This window comes from Lates calcarifer, linkage group LG15 (assembly GCF_001640805.2).
Source record: "Lates calcarifer isolate ASB-BC8 linkage group LG15, TLL_Latcal_v3, whole genome shotgun sequence".
Classification (NCBI taxonomy): domain Eukaryota; kingdom Metazoa; phylum Chordata; class Actinopteri; family Centropomidae; genus Lates; species Lates calcarifer.
In genome coordinates, this window is record NC_066847.1 from 2827545 (window position 1) to 2844090 (window position 16546).

The window sequence follows — 16546 nt, forward strand, 5'->3', positions numbered from 1 at the left end:
AGAGTTTCAGGATCATCTCTGAGGTAGTGCTCAAGTCTAACCACTAGATGTCAGCCTTTCTCTTTCTGTCTGATTTCACTCAGTTTTAATTGAATGACCAATGAGCATATGAGTTCATGCCCCACTTCTCTCTCCCTCTTTACATGGCTCTCTAACCCCCCCCCTCCTCACAGCCAAAATAATAAAATGCTGACTTCTCAAAGTGCTGTCAGTATGCCTGTCTCAGCATAGCAGCCCTGAAGCCTGGCACAGGAAAGAGGGAGAGGGGAGTGAGTGAGTGAGGGGGGACAGAGAGAGTGAGAGAGAGGAGGAGGGGGGAAAGAAAAAAGAGAGACAACTTTCTCTGGTTTCTAACTGCAGGCTCTGCCTTGCCGAGGGGCTTCAGCACTGTGCTTCTGTGAAGGTAGGTGAGAGGCTGCTTCCCTCTGTCTCTGTTGTCCTGTGTGTGCGTTTTGGGGAGGGGGGGATCCATCTGGCATGTTGGGGTGATCCCGACTTTAATCTTTCACTCTGGGTTGCCTGTTTGTGGAGTGCTTTTCCTTAATCCAGAGCCTCTTGTCTGAATGTGAGATTCTGGGGTGTGGAGCAGGATCAAAGTGAATATTTCTCCAGAAATCGGGTGTTTCTGTGCAGAGGTTTAGTGATTTACTCCTCTACTGGATATTATTTTATTTATTTTATGAAACTCAACTTGTGCCACTTTGTGGGAGGTTTCTGCAGAGGGTCAGCTGAAAACTGAAATACTGTCACTCACATGAAGCTATCATTATGGCATGCAGAGGGGGTTAAGCCGTCCAATAGCTGTCCATCGCTGTGCAGTTAATTTGTCACAGGGGATTTGGAGATGTTGTCTCAGGGGGCTGTACAGTTTGGAAACCGGGAAGGAGGGTTCAGATGGCCCTCCGCCCACACATCCCCTCCAGTTAGGATCCATTAGTGTCTGACATTTGTATGTCTGTCACTGGATCAAATAGTCTTTTGGGGTTTCATGGCTTAATCGTGGTAAAAGATAAAGTGGGGGCCTTGCTTTTATTGTAGATGTGACCTTACTTTACAGCAGATTTAGCTCGGTTGCAGTGTCAGGAAAAGTTGTTGAGGTCTGTGTGTCTTGGAAAACATTTCCACTTGTTGCTTGAGTGGCCTGCAAATTTAGTTTTAAAACATATGCAGCCTAGTTGTTCTTAGGGTTTCAAAATGGTGCTCCAATAGAGTCTCAAGGAGCAACCTAAGCCGGGTTGGATTCACACGACTGGAAGTAGCTGACTTGTGAAGCTAAAATTAAGCTGAGGGCTGATTTGGAATGTTACACTTGGGCGGTAAGACGTGGAGAAGATGACCTGTGGATGGTGACAAATCTTCTGAGCAGAATGGCAACTTGCTGCTTGGTCATTTAAAAAACCTCTGTAACCCCACTACTGTCACAGAAAAATTACACCTTTCTAATAAAAACAGTAAAACCAAGAGAAGTTACTTCAGAGTTTATTTTCTGCCCCAGTAAAAACAAACGCTCTGCTACAGAAGCAGAGTGTAAATCATTTTGGAGCATTTATGAGAGTATAACCTTTGTCACTGTGAAATCTAAACCCTTGTAATGGTCTTTGACTTATAAAACACACAGTAACTCCCCTGCTGCTTGCCTCAGTTCTCAGCATGTTTGAAACAGAGTTACTGGAGCTCCTTCCCATTAAGGACAATAAGAGATTGTACAAGCTCACAAACAGTGAATCATGGTTTTACTGCATCTATCTGCAAATGATTTTTTTTGCAAACCCATACCTATCTCTGCAAGGCAATCAAGAAGCTGCAGTTAGTGTGTTCTTCAGATGACTCCATAAACATTTACTGAATCAGACTGAAACCACAAAATTAAGCCACAAAATATCCGGATCCTGTGACCGAAGCGTTGATGCACATGCTTGTAGAAACTCGACAGATGGTTTGTTTGGAACTACTGCCTTTCCTGTTGGGGAAACAAAACATTAGCTCCATGTGATTTCCGTTATGTTAGTAGTAATTTTTTGATAATGGAGCTCAGCTATGCCTCACACAGATAAGATACAGTCATGTTACATTTCCGGTGTTCCATGTACTTGCTTTGAAGCCTTCATGATGGACAAATTCATGCATGTGTGTTCCTGTTTTGCTGTGATCTCCACCTGGTTCCAGTGGACTCACAGGGCAGAGTTCACCTTTGTTCAACTTTGACTGAAGGGATGTGCTCAGTCATAGTGATGTACATTTCTCAAATGTGCAACAAACTGTGGCGTCACTCTCACAGAATATTTACAGTGTGGGATCAGTCTGATCAATATTTATTACTCACATTGGAACCGTGACATCGTGTTTTGTTGATTTGTTGACCTTTTCATTAGTAAACAGAACCCACACTGGTGTCCTCAGTTATTCTGGATTATTAGATCTGATCTGCTTAGGTTGAATGTCCAGGGCTGTGTTCCATTTTACTCACTTGTTCATTCACTCACCACTCCCTACATGATAGGCACTCAGGAGGTCATACTGTAGAGAGCAGTAAATTGAGATATTGTGGCATACAGGGCACTAAATCTGTGGTGATTTTGGACACATGTTCATCCCAAGTGCAAGTTGTCCAGGCCTAATAGATACAGGAAATGTCTTGTGGAGCACAGTCTGCACAAGACCTGAGAGGAACTCTAATAAATCATAACTGAAAACACCTGTATGAGGGTTGAACTGTGAAGTAGATTAATTGTATAATCAGTTTTTTGATCCAGTTCCAAGTTGGTGAAATGTGCAAAACATTCAGTTATTTGGCTAAATAGAAGTAGTCATTAATGCCAAACTTGAGTTTTAGTTCTAGCATTGTTGTGGTTGTACAGACAAAATAAGTGATTGGATGATAGCGCCTGAGTTGCAGCCATGTTTGTGCATTTGGAAGGATTCAGATTCAACTGATCTGCGAAGATAAAGTGGTGTTTTAGGTGGTTTGGAAAAACATTTTCTAAAGGCTGTGTTCACACTGGAGACCATCATTTTCTTCATTTTTAGTCCCTATAGACAAAACTCCATCTCACCACTGACTAGAACAAGTCTTCTCTGTATTCAGTGTTCATTTTCTCAACATTGTTTTATCAAGTTTTAGTTACAGAATGAGCCCTCAGCTTTTCTATTAATTTAAACCTCTAATTCAACCTAAATTCGTTTGGTTCTCTGCCCCCTCTCGTTCCTCCTTGTCCTACATTAGAGAGGTTTAATTATAACATTTGTCTCAGGAGAATCCTAAAATCGTTTGCTTACTGTCAGGGCACTGATGAGAAATTCTGTTCTGACTTGTCAAAGTCACAAGTAGGTTACATGTCTCTGGATCTTATTTTGTATAGCTTGCTCCAGGTGAGAACTGAAAACCTTCAGGTCTTATATCAGGTTTTATTTCGTGTTGACATTTTGTAGAGAACATTAGACCTGTGTCACACTGGAACACTACAGATCATTAATCAAACCCCAATAAAAATGTAGACATACATTTATGACCAAGCTCGGCTCATGTCATGGCTCCCATAACGACAGCAGCTGCAGGTGCGAGAGATGGTTGGGATTTAAACTGGAAAAAGAAATGTCTGAAGCCAGCTGGCAGTGACAGGTGACAGCCACCACTCTGTTTCACTCCCAGTTTGTTTTGGTTTATAGAAACCCCGCTGGGGACTGCTGGGGACAGATGCACATTCACAAACCTCCAGTGTGTTTCCAGTGTGGTCGGAGGCTTCCTGGAACGTGGAACATGCCAAATTAAATGTCAAAACAAATGAAAACAGAGTGTTGGGCCAGGCTGTTTCCATTTTAACTGTTTTATATTTCACTGCTGACAACACATGTTCCCTCACAGCTGTAAAGTATCGATCTGATCTGAAATTATATCTGTACAGAGAGGAGAGGAAATGTAATGTCATAAGATCCTACAACTGAAATTCAGTATGATCTCTGTCTAAAACTGTACTAATATCCAGAACTATTATAACCATCAGTTCCTTCACTGGCAGGCTGCTGGTACACAGTTGTCTAAGCCCTCACTCTTAGCTCAAGTGTCAGAAAACAGCCATGCATTTAACTCAACAATAAGCACGGCTCAAAGGCTTCACTGCAGGCAAATCACATGAGCCTTGTTTGGAAGGAGCCCTGGGTCACATTCACTTCTTCAAGTCACAGACAGCTCACTACATTTAATACAGAAGAGGAAAAACCCGGAAACAGTAACATATGAAATTTTAAAAGGATGACTGCTTCAATTTTCATATGTGAGTTTTAAGATAGAGAACTGTCTTAAAATGAAATGATAATTCAGATTTTTGTAATTCATATAAATTAGAACTGAGCTGTTAAATGAAAAGCTTGAGACAGTAAAATCTGATTCCAGTTTTTGTGGTGGTAGTTTTATAATAGTGAGGGTGGTGTAAATAAAAGATTTAAAAGCTGTTTTTTAGCTCGAGGGTGGTAAATGTTAGTTAAACCTTTTTATCCCTGATAAAAAATGAGTTTAGGTAGATTTATCCTCCACCTGGTCCTTTGAGCTGCAGCCTCCTTCCCCTCATCCTTTAAATCTCCTCCATCTTCCTCAACACTCAGCTGTGTGATCCAGTGTTTGTGTCACTGGCTTTACGCATTAGAGCCACACAGCGTCAATGAAGAGCAGCCAGTGGAGCTCAGGCGCACAGGATCCTGTTTAACAGGTGTTTTTGTAGTTTTACTTGTCTGAAGAAGAGGTCTGCAGAGCCTGCAAGCTCTATGTATATCCCTTCCAAGCTTTACATGTGTGTGGTTCATAGTAGTTGCTCCACTGTTTGTGTATTTGTGTGTGGGCTGTACATATGTACACAAAACAAATGTACACATGAGAAGTGAGTGAGAATTTTCAAAGGTCTTGTTCAAGGAGAAAACTTTGTCTAAGAAAAGTTCGACACAAGTTTTGTTTGTGTGTGTGTGTGTGTGTGTGCGTGTGTGTATGTGTGCGCGCCCTAATGTGTAAATGTGTTCAGGTGACTTTCTCAAGTGTTACCTTGAGAAAAACAAGGTTATGGTCACATAGTTTGTGGGTCACTGGTGAAAAGCAATGCTAGAATACAATAGGATAGAATAGGATAGTGTGTCTGAGTGTAGCAGGTCCCATAACATTGACCTGGAATAATTCAGAACAGTTACTGTCCAGTTCCATTTCCATGGTGACCGAGTGTCTGTACTGTTGTCAAGGAAACATGATCATTTGGCCGTGGTTTGTCAGGACCTTAAGCTTTACTGTTCTTGATCCATGAATGCCACAAACACCCAGGCTCATGGCAAACACCAGTAACTCACCGACGACTGTATTAGACTTTTCTGGTTTTAAACACCATCTTTTCAAACTGAACTCTTGTTTGGAAAGTAAAGTATACAACATATACAGCACTGTGCAGAGTCAGGATGCTTTTAATTAGTTTTTATCAGTCAATATACATTTGCTTAGGTTGTTCCAAGCATGTTGGAGAACTTGATACAGACACACCTGTCACCTCAGACTTGTGCTTGAATTTAAGAGAAGAAAAAATCAGTCACCAGAGATATTTTTTGGTTTGATGTTGGTACCCACTGTCTGTGCAATTAACAGAATGCTGTCGTTTTCTGTGTGCACACAGAGACATTATTTGCAAATGGCTAAACAAATCATTTCATATTTGTATAAAGCGGTAAGTCTATCACTCTTATGTTACTGAGGGATGGTCACAGACAGTATACAACACATGAACATGTTTTCAGCAGCTTTAGCTTACTAGCTAACAATGAAGAAACACTTTCTATTCCCTTTTATGTTTTTACTGCATCATATGAGGCACTTTGAATTGCCTTTGTGTGTGAAATGTGCTACTTGGCTTGCCTTACTTTCACTAGTCAGTTAGCTGATCAGTTTGTAAGCTACTAACACATGTTTATTTACATTGTGTGCCATTGCTGGAGTCAGTTACTATCTAGTATTATTCAGGTAGTTGTTTGTGGTGGAAGAGACTTTATGTAGTTGAAGAAAGGTTGTGTTACTCTAACACCGGCCTATGTGGCTAAATATCCCTTTAATTCATCCCTGAGCATAAACATGATGGTATACTGAAGTGGAAAGCTGCCTGCTGTAAAATACTTGAACTCTTGTTGCCATCACAGATCACAGATGTTAATGCTCACTGACATACTAGCAGACCGGCTGAATGAAACCACATTCTGTGACCTGGGCTGTGATGGGTTTTCTTCTCTGGCCAAGTTGGGATGAAATTTGGACTGAAAATGAAAACACTGGACCTCGCAAACCTGATAGCTGCATTACTCATTCTTTGACCCAGAGGTATATGTATGTTATCGTTGTGGTATTTCCTAGTTTGAGGGCCCCGCTGTATAGTTTGAACCCGCTGCTCTCTGCTCTATCAGAGAGTCTTTGTGTGTGTCGTTATGTGATTGTGTGTCGGGCTTTTCATCACTGGGTGCAGATATGTTTCGGGTGGGTCCACTACTGTATGAACGAATGTCTGCCAATGATAAATAAGGGATTGCACTTTCCACCCCTCTCCTCTCTCCATTTTGCTATTCTTAGTGTGGTGAGCTAAGGGTTTAGAGTTACAAAGACCTCGCTCTCTCTCTCTTTTTCACTTTCTTCACTTCTCTGCTTCACTCTGCCTCTTCGCCTTTCCAACTGCTGGGCATCAGTGGTGGTAGTAAATCACCTCTCATGTGTTTTAAGGTGAAAATGAAGCTTATGTAAGACTGTGACCTGGAGGCTGCTGCAGCATATTTATACAGACTCTGCCCTCCTGAGTACTCTGAAATTCTTATTGGAAATGCATCTATTATTATCATCGTCACATTATTGAAGCGCTCTGGATAGGGCAGCCGATAAGCTCAATGAAGATCATGAAATTGTTTGGCAAGGACAGCAGTTCATGAAATGTGGGGCAGGGGACCCCTTTACCAATCTATATATAAACATGATACAATACCATATGATTTGATACAATATCATCGTAACCCAGTAAGATATCGTCTGTTACGATGCAATACAATATAACACGATACTGGACAACATGATGCAATATGAACACAATAATATATGAAATAATATGATGCAATACAATGCAATCATACACCATGTATTGAACAGTATACCACAGTAAAATACAACATGATGGAAGACTGTACAATAACTACCAATACAGTACCATACAGTAATGAACACTATCATATGATGCAATACAATATGACCATGAAACGATATGACACAATGTGATGTGGTTTATTTGATGGATTATTGTGCATTATGGTATGATGCAATATTAAATATGAAATACGTTATGGAATACTTTGGTATGATACAGTATGATACTATGTTACAATACATTTGGATGATGTAGGGTCTCTCATACAATATGAAAAAATTAAACCCACTAATACAGTATGTACAGTATTTTATGAAATTGCATCAATGCATGTTTGTCAAAGGTTTTTCATTGCTTATATAAAACTGCGTCATCAACTGTATAAAATGTCACTTTAAAGACCTTCGTCTGGGTCAGTTGTAGTGTTGTTTTATTCAAATAAAGTATGTTACAAATAAAAAAAAACTTTCTGTGAAAAAAGTCAACTTTATTTACACTAAACATCTTGGCAAGGGCATAACACTCAGTTACATCCAGCAGCACTGAGTGAGCAGGGATATTTTGGACACCACACCAAGGCCACAAGAAAAAAACACATTGTGATCCCCCCTCCCCTCTCTTCCCTCTCCTCTCTCACAGTGCCCTCTCACCCAGGGGTGTGCAGCGGTGTGTATGAGTGAGTGTGTGTGTGTGTGAGCCGGAGCCTCAGGAGCCATGTCGGACCCAAGGGACATCGACGAGGATGCCATCCTCAGGGGCCTCAGTGCTGAGGAGCTGGATCAGCTGGAGTATGAGCTGCAGGAGATGGACCCCGAGGTGAGGACGAGGACTCAATTTGTCCCAACTTGGCAGGTGGTCGGCTTCTGATCGCTTCCTCCAGTGCCAGGAGAGCTTTATGGTCAGATCTGGTGCCTGAAGTGCACATGTCCTGCAGGTTTTTGTTCCCCCGGGTGGTTAATCAGTGTGTTCTTCATCTACCTGACACCAGGTGTAGCTTGTTACTGGTCAGAGGTACAAAAACCTGCAGGATACAGGACATCAAAGAGAAGAGAGGTGTATAGAACAGTGCTAAAGTTTTTTCTTTTGACCAATCCACAGTGCTGCGTGTAAATGAACACTGAAGATCTACAAACTTTAATTTTAAATTATAAATTCAAAGAAGTAAATGACCTTTGTTGCTCTTGCACACCTTCAAGTCTTAGTGACATGTTTGGTTCAGTCACTCTGCTCTTCTACTCTCATTTTAGCCATCAAGGCAATGATTCTACTCTCCCTGTTCTCTTGTCTTAAAACCGCACCAACATAACATTTGACCCCTGTTCTCCCAGAATGCCATGCTGCCAGCTGGCTTACGGCAGCGTGACCAGACGAAGAAGAGCCCAACGGGCCCGTTTGACCGTGACGCCCTGATGCAGCACCTGGAGAAGCAGGCCCTGGAGCACCAGGACAGGGAGGACCTGGTGCCCTTCACTGGGGAGAAGAAAGGTGGGGGAGCTGGTGCCTGTGCTTCCAGAAGATAAATAAATGTACTGTAAATATGTATGCAGGGAAATTTCAATTCTCTAATAGCACAAAATCAGATATTGAGGGTAAATATTTCCAAACACCATGAGAAGAACATATCTCCCTTGGTTTTGCACAGTTGTGCACAGACATAGTATTTACATTCTAAAACACCAGCAAAGGTTTAATTATAGAACTACTGTATGTACTGGATATATACAGAAATGGTTCAGTAGGTCTTCACCCACAGCTCATACATGTCTTCAGTTTCCAGACATGTATGAGCTCTCCCTCAGACAGATGTACAGTTTTGTACTTTGCAATGCACCACTGCACAGCAGCTCAGGCTCTTACTTTCAGGTCTGTGTGGGGTTTTCACAGCTCACTGAGTTTCAGGGCCATTTTCATCATAGTCCCACAGGCTGACATGTCCAGACCTATGCTGGGAAATGACTTGGCTGAGAATATTTGTACTGTAGTTTCTGTACAACACATCTAATAAATTGAAACCAGTAATACAAGTAGTCATTTTCAGATTCACAACTGAAATTGTGACGATTGGATGATCAAGGTAGAAAGAAAAATATGAGAAAGCACGAGCTAGGCTCCAATGGAAAACTGAGTTTATTAGAGTTGGTCTGTAAATGTGTGATAAGCCGAGGATTACTCATGTTTTGGGAAACATGATCCAAACAGAGCTTTTACCAAAACCGAGACAAATGCAGAGTTTGAGACATTCAGAATACAGTATCCCATTATGATTGAAAAAAGATCGGGAAATTTAGTCAAGCAAATAACTGGGCCTCTTACACACAGTCTGACTCCTTCTCATATTCATTCATTTCTGGATGGCCTCTTGTCCTCTCTCCTCTGTTTTCATCTCTTAACCTGTCTCTTCTTTCTGTCCGTCTCCAGGAAAGGCCTTCGTGCCCAAGAAAGCACCGGAGATCCCCGTTCACGAGCAGGTGATCCTGGAGCCGGAGCTGGAGGAGGCTCTGAAAAATGCCACTGATGCTGAGATGTGTGATATTGCAGGTTAGACAGACACTATCACATCTCCTATTAATAGAAGTAGTGGCAGCAGTATCTCTTCACCCATACATTCTCTATTGCTGCATTCTCGCTTATCCTGTTTGGGTCGTGAGTGCTGGAGTCTGAACATCACCGGTCTGTCACAAGTCTAACAAACATCCGCTAAGACATGCTGTATATTGTACACACATAGTGTAAAGATAGACAAAGACACCTGTACTAAACCTCACACTGCAACCTCAAAGCTTTGTCACTGGTTTCAAAACTGATAGGTGCAAAGAGGAGGGAATGTGAGTGAAACTAAAGCTCAGTTTCCCTTACCCTTTCTGCCTTCATTACTGCATGAAAACTGCATTAATTAATTAATTGGACTGGGGCCATCATTAATCTTATTAGTTCCAGGTCTGTGAATTGATTTAATTTGGGTATGATAGGCTGTGAAGATTCAGGGGAGCAAAATTAAAAGCAAAAAATGATGACAGTACAGACAAGCACAAGATCGATGCAGTTTTGACAGGGAAGAGTTTATTGTGGATCTTTGAGTCTCAGGTGTTTGAGAAACAGAGACTAACATGTTCATGTTTGTGCTGGTCTTATTTCTATCAGTTCTATGTGGCTGCTTCTGTTTGTATCTCAGCAGTGTTGTGGGTAAATGCAGTCACTTGATGAGTCAGGGCAGGACAGAAAAAACATTTGTAAATCACTGATGTAGATCATCTGAGAGACAGGAGAGATGTCGCCATAGCAACAAACCAGTACCTCTCCTCCATTATGTCCATCAGTAATGTCCCAGCTGTGAAGAAGACCAGGTGTCACTGTGACACTTTGATCTGTTTGACTACAGACTTCTCTCACTGCAGACATTCTGATTTGTCGAGCAAGAAAAATGTCTGCTGTAAAAAACGCCTGTTCTTCATATGATGTCATCTGTTTGTGTTCATGCTGTTTCCCAGCAGCAGGTGCTTATTAGCCCATTATGACATACACAGCATAGTGTGACCTCAGTGTTTTCATCACGGCGGCTCTGACCCACATAGTTCTATTATAAAGAGCCAGTTATCTCTCTGCTGCTGCTTCATATTGTTTTCCCTTTACACTGAGACAGCTCAGTGGTCCCAGGCTAACAGACATGGCCAGACATGCGATGGGGTCCAATTCCCCATGCTCAGCAACACAAAAATAAAGAAGCCTGGCCCCAGGCCACCAGAGGAAGGGTGGAGTGGATGTGGGGATGGTGGGGGCAAAGATACTGTATCTCTTTAAAACAGACAAATGGGAAGCGAATGTGTTCTGAAGCTTGTAAGGGTCTTTTGGAAATGGTTCTTTATTTCGACATGACCTCATACAAGGTCTAGATTTGACATTTTGTCAATATACCGTAGATGATTGTCTCAAAGTAGTAGTCCCCAATATGAAGGGCAACTATGGTAACTGACTGGACTGCAGATGACAATTAGCCATTTGCTCTGACACAGTTACACCATAATGAGCTCTGTCTCCCTTGCTACGCCTAACAAGCCTTCCATTCTCACATGGCACATAAGCAGTTTACATAATGGTAATGCTGATGATAATCATGGCAGGTTCACCACTCCAAATTCTTAGTAATTCTTTTTTATTTCAGGCAAACGTAGACAAAAGATTTTGTCGTCTGTCGTCTGAGAATCGTGTAAATTGGGTCTTCGATATAAACTTCAGACTAAAAGACTGAGAATAAAGCTACATGTCTCTCTACTGCAGATCATAAACTAATTCAGACATACCAATAATGGAAGCTTGCATTGGAGCTAACAAACCCTTTGCTCCTGTGTTTTTGGTTTAGAAAGGTTAAAACACCAACCACAGAATATTCTAGAAACAGAGCAACAACCCATGCACACCTATTCAAAAGCTAATCAAAAGCTTGACAGGCCTACCTCGCCTACCTAATCAGGTTTTGCATCAGTCACTGTTTGGGACGGGTTTAGCAGATGGTCAGTTATGTCAATTAATGTGCATCATCCCTGATAAATAAATACATAAAGTAAATAAAGACATGACCAAGAAAAGGTCATATTATATTACTTTCTTCATCTGAGAGCCTTATTGAAAACCCCAAATTTTATAAAAGCCGCTATATGTTATGCAGAATAAATGTTAGATGATATTAAATCATAAAACATACTTTCTTTATTGAGTGTGTTCCTTCGAGCACAGTGACCACCCGGACACACTCCTCTGACAGGCCAAACAGGCAAGCAGGCATCCGGAAAGGCGGAGCAGGGGAGCCTGTTTGTCCGGCTCGTCAGCCTGTCAGAGAGAGACCGCCGTTTTAACTCTGGGCAGAGTCCAACTGAGGATTAAACCTCAGTTAGCCTCTGTCAGTCTTTTGTTTGGGCTTTTTGACAAACAGACTAAAAGGGGATGAATAGCCTGGCTGACCTGCTCCATGAGTTCAGAGAGAGTGTGGGGCCAACAAGTCACCCTGGACATTTAATTTTCACATTTTATTTATGATATTAACACGTTGCTATATTGAGCTTTTTAGTTATCTGCAGTCTAGTTTGCACTGTAAAGCTACTGTGGGTTATTCTCAGGGCCACACCGGATGACGTGGAGGTGTTTATGGCTGATAACACCCCCCCACCCCCCACCCTTCACAAGGCAGCTGTCTCCCTGGCCTCCCTCTCCTCACAAGGCCCTTCCCATGATTCCCCACACCGGGTCAGGACGCTGGTGGGTGGGAAGGTGGGGGGTTGAGGGGGCGGTTGCTGTCACAGCAGTTGGCATGTGACACAGTTTGGTGCTGGCAGGTTACAAAAAGAACAGGAACCAGCAGGTCTGCCCCCTCCTGGTAGCAGAAAGTTATAACACGAGAACAAGAGGAAATTGTCAATGTGTAGTTTAGTGTATTTTATATGTAACTTCATCTCTAACCAATGAAAATACAGTACATACAAACTGAAATATATCACCAAGAGGCAGATTATTTGGCTGAAAGGTAACTAAGAGCTGCTACTCTTTACAGAGGGAAATACTGCACTTTTAACTTCACATTACCATATTTACCTGACAGCTTCTTTAACTAGCTCCCTCTTGACCCATTTTAGCATCAAAATGCATCAGCAATTAAATGAAATTATTCAGCACTCTAAGGGGAAATTCTGCATAATTACTACTTTCAGTTTTATATTTAAAGCTCCTCTGTGCAGTATTTCTATAACAGTTGACAAAATTACTGTGTATAATGTGAATAGGTTGCAAGAAATATCATCCTGCAGTTCTTCTCAGCTCAACAAAGGATTTTAACATCTTTCAGGTTATTGCTGCAGTATACAGCCTCCAACTTTACCATTTTGTTTTAATGCTCACTGTTTTCATTGAAGTCTTTTACGCATGCAGCTTTTTTTTATTTTTATAAAAAAGATAAGCACACATTTCCTGCCCAACAGGAGACAGCAAATATTTCCCTCAGGAGTTGGAAGAAACCAAACCACAACACTGACTCTTAACCCTCTGATTTCTGACTTAAATTCATGTTTATATTTATAGATTAAATGTCCAAGACTCCGGTACTGTTTGTAAATGATGTGTAGTCCTTTAAACCTGACACCGTATCAACAGGAATAACACTGAGAGGATTGGAATATTATGTGTGGTATCATCACTATCAAGAACCCTGGAAACTGAGATTACAACCAGTGACCAAGTTTCCTGCTGAGCTGAGACAACAGTGTCTTTATCTTGTCAGACAGACACACAGAGCAGAACCATGAGCTGAGGAAACACCTAACCAGCCCTCTTTTTGTTCTGCACTGCAGCGATGTACTATATGTTAATCTGTCTCTGGGATATCAATGCAGGGACACACCAGCAGCTCAGACTGTGAAAACAGACATGACGAGAGTACAACCCAGGACATGTAATCTGATTCAGATATAACAGAGATATTTTTATCTGAATTGCCTCCCTGACATGTATTCATAGTGATTGTTTTCTTGTACTGGCAGCTATCCTTGGAATGTACACGCTGATGAGCAACAAGCAGTACTACGATGCTCTGGGCACCACAGGCACGATCGCCAACACAGAGGGCATCAACAGTACGTATGACATCATTTCACATAAAGTTTTATCTTCTGTTACTGGTTATTTTACAAACTAATATTGAAAGTCAGAAGTTGAAAAGTAAACAACTTCTTAATCTTGTTTACTTCCTGTTTTTATCAGATATTTCCCTGCAGTTCATGAAAAAATAGTTCCTTTACATCTGTACTGCAGCTTTGTGGCTGTACCACATTTTAATGTGCCACTCTGTAGCCTCAGCAGTGATGTTGTGTGTCCTTCAGGTGTGGTGAAACCAGATCCATTCAAGATCTTTCCCGATGAGCCACCTAACCCCACCAACGTGGAGGAAACCCTGGAGAGAATCCACAACAATGACAGCAGCCTGACAGAAGTCAACCTCAACAACATCAAGGTCAGCCCAATGGGATGCTACAGTACAGAGGAAAAACACAATGATGTAGCAAAGATAAAATAACAAAACATTTTGCATCAGAGTGAACCCAGTGAACTTGAAGAAAACTGAAAGCTGTGATGTGCCATGACAGAATTTTCCTCATAGCGACAAATATTCAAAAAGAGTAGGAGTTAATTAGCTCAAATCATCTGCTGTATTGATCAGTTAGAGTATAAAACCTGCAGATCTGTGAGCTCGAGAACCAGCGCTCACAAACATGTCGTCCCTTTATGTTTCCTGCAGGACATTCCCATCCCAACGCTGAAAGAGATCTTTGAGGCGATGAAGGGAAACTCTCACGTGGAGTCTCTGAGCATCGCTGCGACCCGCAGCAACGACCCTGTGGCCTACGTGAGTACACAGTCAACAAATACAATGTGTTGTTAATATTCTTTTTTTTTCTGGAGTGTAAATGTTTATTTTATTACTGCAAGCAGATATATTTTCTGCAGTTCTGTGATTGATACTTGTTAGTACTGCTGAGCATGGCATTGACAGGGCTATAGTATGTATGAGACAGTATGTCAGGTAGTTTAAATGTCATCTAAGTAAAATAAATGTTAACTCATGGTTCAGTACCTTTACCAGAATATGATGTTTCACATAAAATCACCAAACTAAACCTTTAACCTACACTGAAGGATAACAGGTGTCTCTGAGACTCTAGAAAAGTCTTTCTTTGTAAGATGATATTAAGAGATGTCAGGTTAAAAATAAACATGGTTCTTAGGCAGATACTTTGGTGATATGAAGTTTGGGAAATAACAACCAATATACTTTCTAAAGCCTGTATTCAGTAGAGATGGTGATGATGCCTTTTCAGAAACACAGAGTTTAGTGAGTGTTTTGCTTTTAAAATGTGGATGTAGAGAAAATAATTTCAGTGTGTGTGTGTGTCTGTTTCAGGCATGTGCTGAGATGCTGCAGGAGAACACCAGCTTGCAGAGTCTTAATATCGAATCCAACTTCATTACTGCAGATGGCATGATGGCGATCATCAAAGCGATGGCTAACAATGCCACACTGGTGGAGCTCAAGATCGACAACCAGGTCTGAAACATTATATTACTGATCTGTGTAACCCATGAAAAAAAAATCTCAAACACAAACTTTACTGTGGAATGTTATGCTTCTCTTTTTTTCTGGTACAGAGGCAGAAGCTGGGTGACTCAGTTGAGATGGAAATCGCCTCCATGTTGGAGAACAACTCCAGCATCCTCAAGTTCGGCTACCACTTCACCCAGCAGGGTCCCCGCGCCAGAGCCGCCATAGCCATCACACGGAACAACGACATGAGTGAGAAACGCTCTGACTTCATGCTGAGACAATCATGTGCATGTACAATATAAATATTTAATGTGCATTTGGCAAGAGTAGTGTGTAAGATTCAGTTGAAATCAGCAGCTGTAATCACAGTGTGGGGAAGAGTAGCTGCCATTTAGAGCTGCTGATTTGCAAAGATGCTGGTGTCACTTCAGATTTAAATGTTTGTATTTCATGTCATTACTTTTTCTTATCCTTTCCTTTCGTTACAGTTCGTCAGCAGAGATTAAGATGAAAGCAACAAGGAGCAAACAGAAGAACAACCACTTCGGCCCGTCAGAGCCTGCAAAGACTGCCAGCGACAGCCTCGTGCCAGCTTTCAACATGGTGCACCAGAGCTGAATGAATCCTCCAAAAAAATCAAGCATGGTCAGCGTGCACCCACTAACGCAACATTCATGTCCAACCATTTCATTTCATTTACTACAGACAGCTTTTTGTAGACTGCTGAATTCATCATAAAGGCATGTATAGGTCACAAGCAAAATGTGAAGCGTCTTTTTTTGTGCTTTTAGTTTGTGCATTGCCAACATCATCCCAAACAAAAGGTTAACTCTTTTCATTCATGACAACATTTTCAATGTGGTGCTATCTATGGGAAGAAAACAATCTGTAAATACTTTAAATAAAAATATATATTCAAGTATTTTTTGTAAATGTTTGGCAAGTTTAATTTTATTGTTTCTACGTATTTTATATTGGACATATGAAGATTACTCTCAAGAAATATTGGTTGAAATGCCTCAAAGTAGCATATTTCAGTATCTGCAGCTGAAACTGGACTCAAAGGAAAAGCACAAATTATATGAAAATAATAATTCACACTAATGATGTTGTTATTGGAACATTATCAGTCTGAATTATATCAGGGCTGCTTGACAAAGTTTCCGTCCAAGAATGAAATGTTTACCATTTGACAGCAGTTCTGTGTCAAAATGTCAGACAACAGGTTCATCATTTACATAATTATAACATTACACTGCGTGATAATATTCTCTAAGTTTGTCATATACTGCAGCATTTTAGAGACGAACCCTTCTTGTAA

General features: G+C 41.2%; 1 protein-coding gene across 1 annotated transcript; it reads left to right on the plus strand.

The window, feature by feature from the left end:
- The first annotated feature begins 236 nt into the window (after positions 1-236).
- tmod4 (tropomodulin 4 (muscle)) lies at positions 237-16147 on the plus strand. Its single transcript, XM_018676096.2, has 10 exons — positions 237-403; positions 7782-7958; positions 8471-8627; positions 9561-9680; positions 13667-13759; positions 14006-14136; positions 14422-14529; positions 15085-15228; positions 15330-15474; positions 15714-16147. Exons 2-10 carry the CDS (start codon positions 7857-7859, stop codon positions 15734-15736), a joined length of 1023 nt encoding a protein of 340 aa, XP_018531612.1. The 5' UTR covers positions 237-403; positions 7782-7856; the 3' UTR covers positions 15737-16147.
- The last annotated feature ends 399 nt before the right edge of the window (positions 16148-16546 follow it).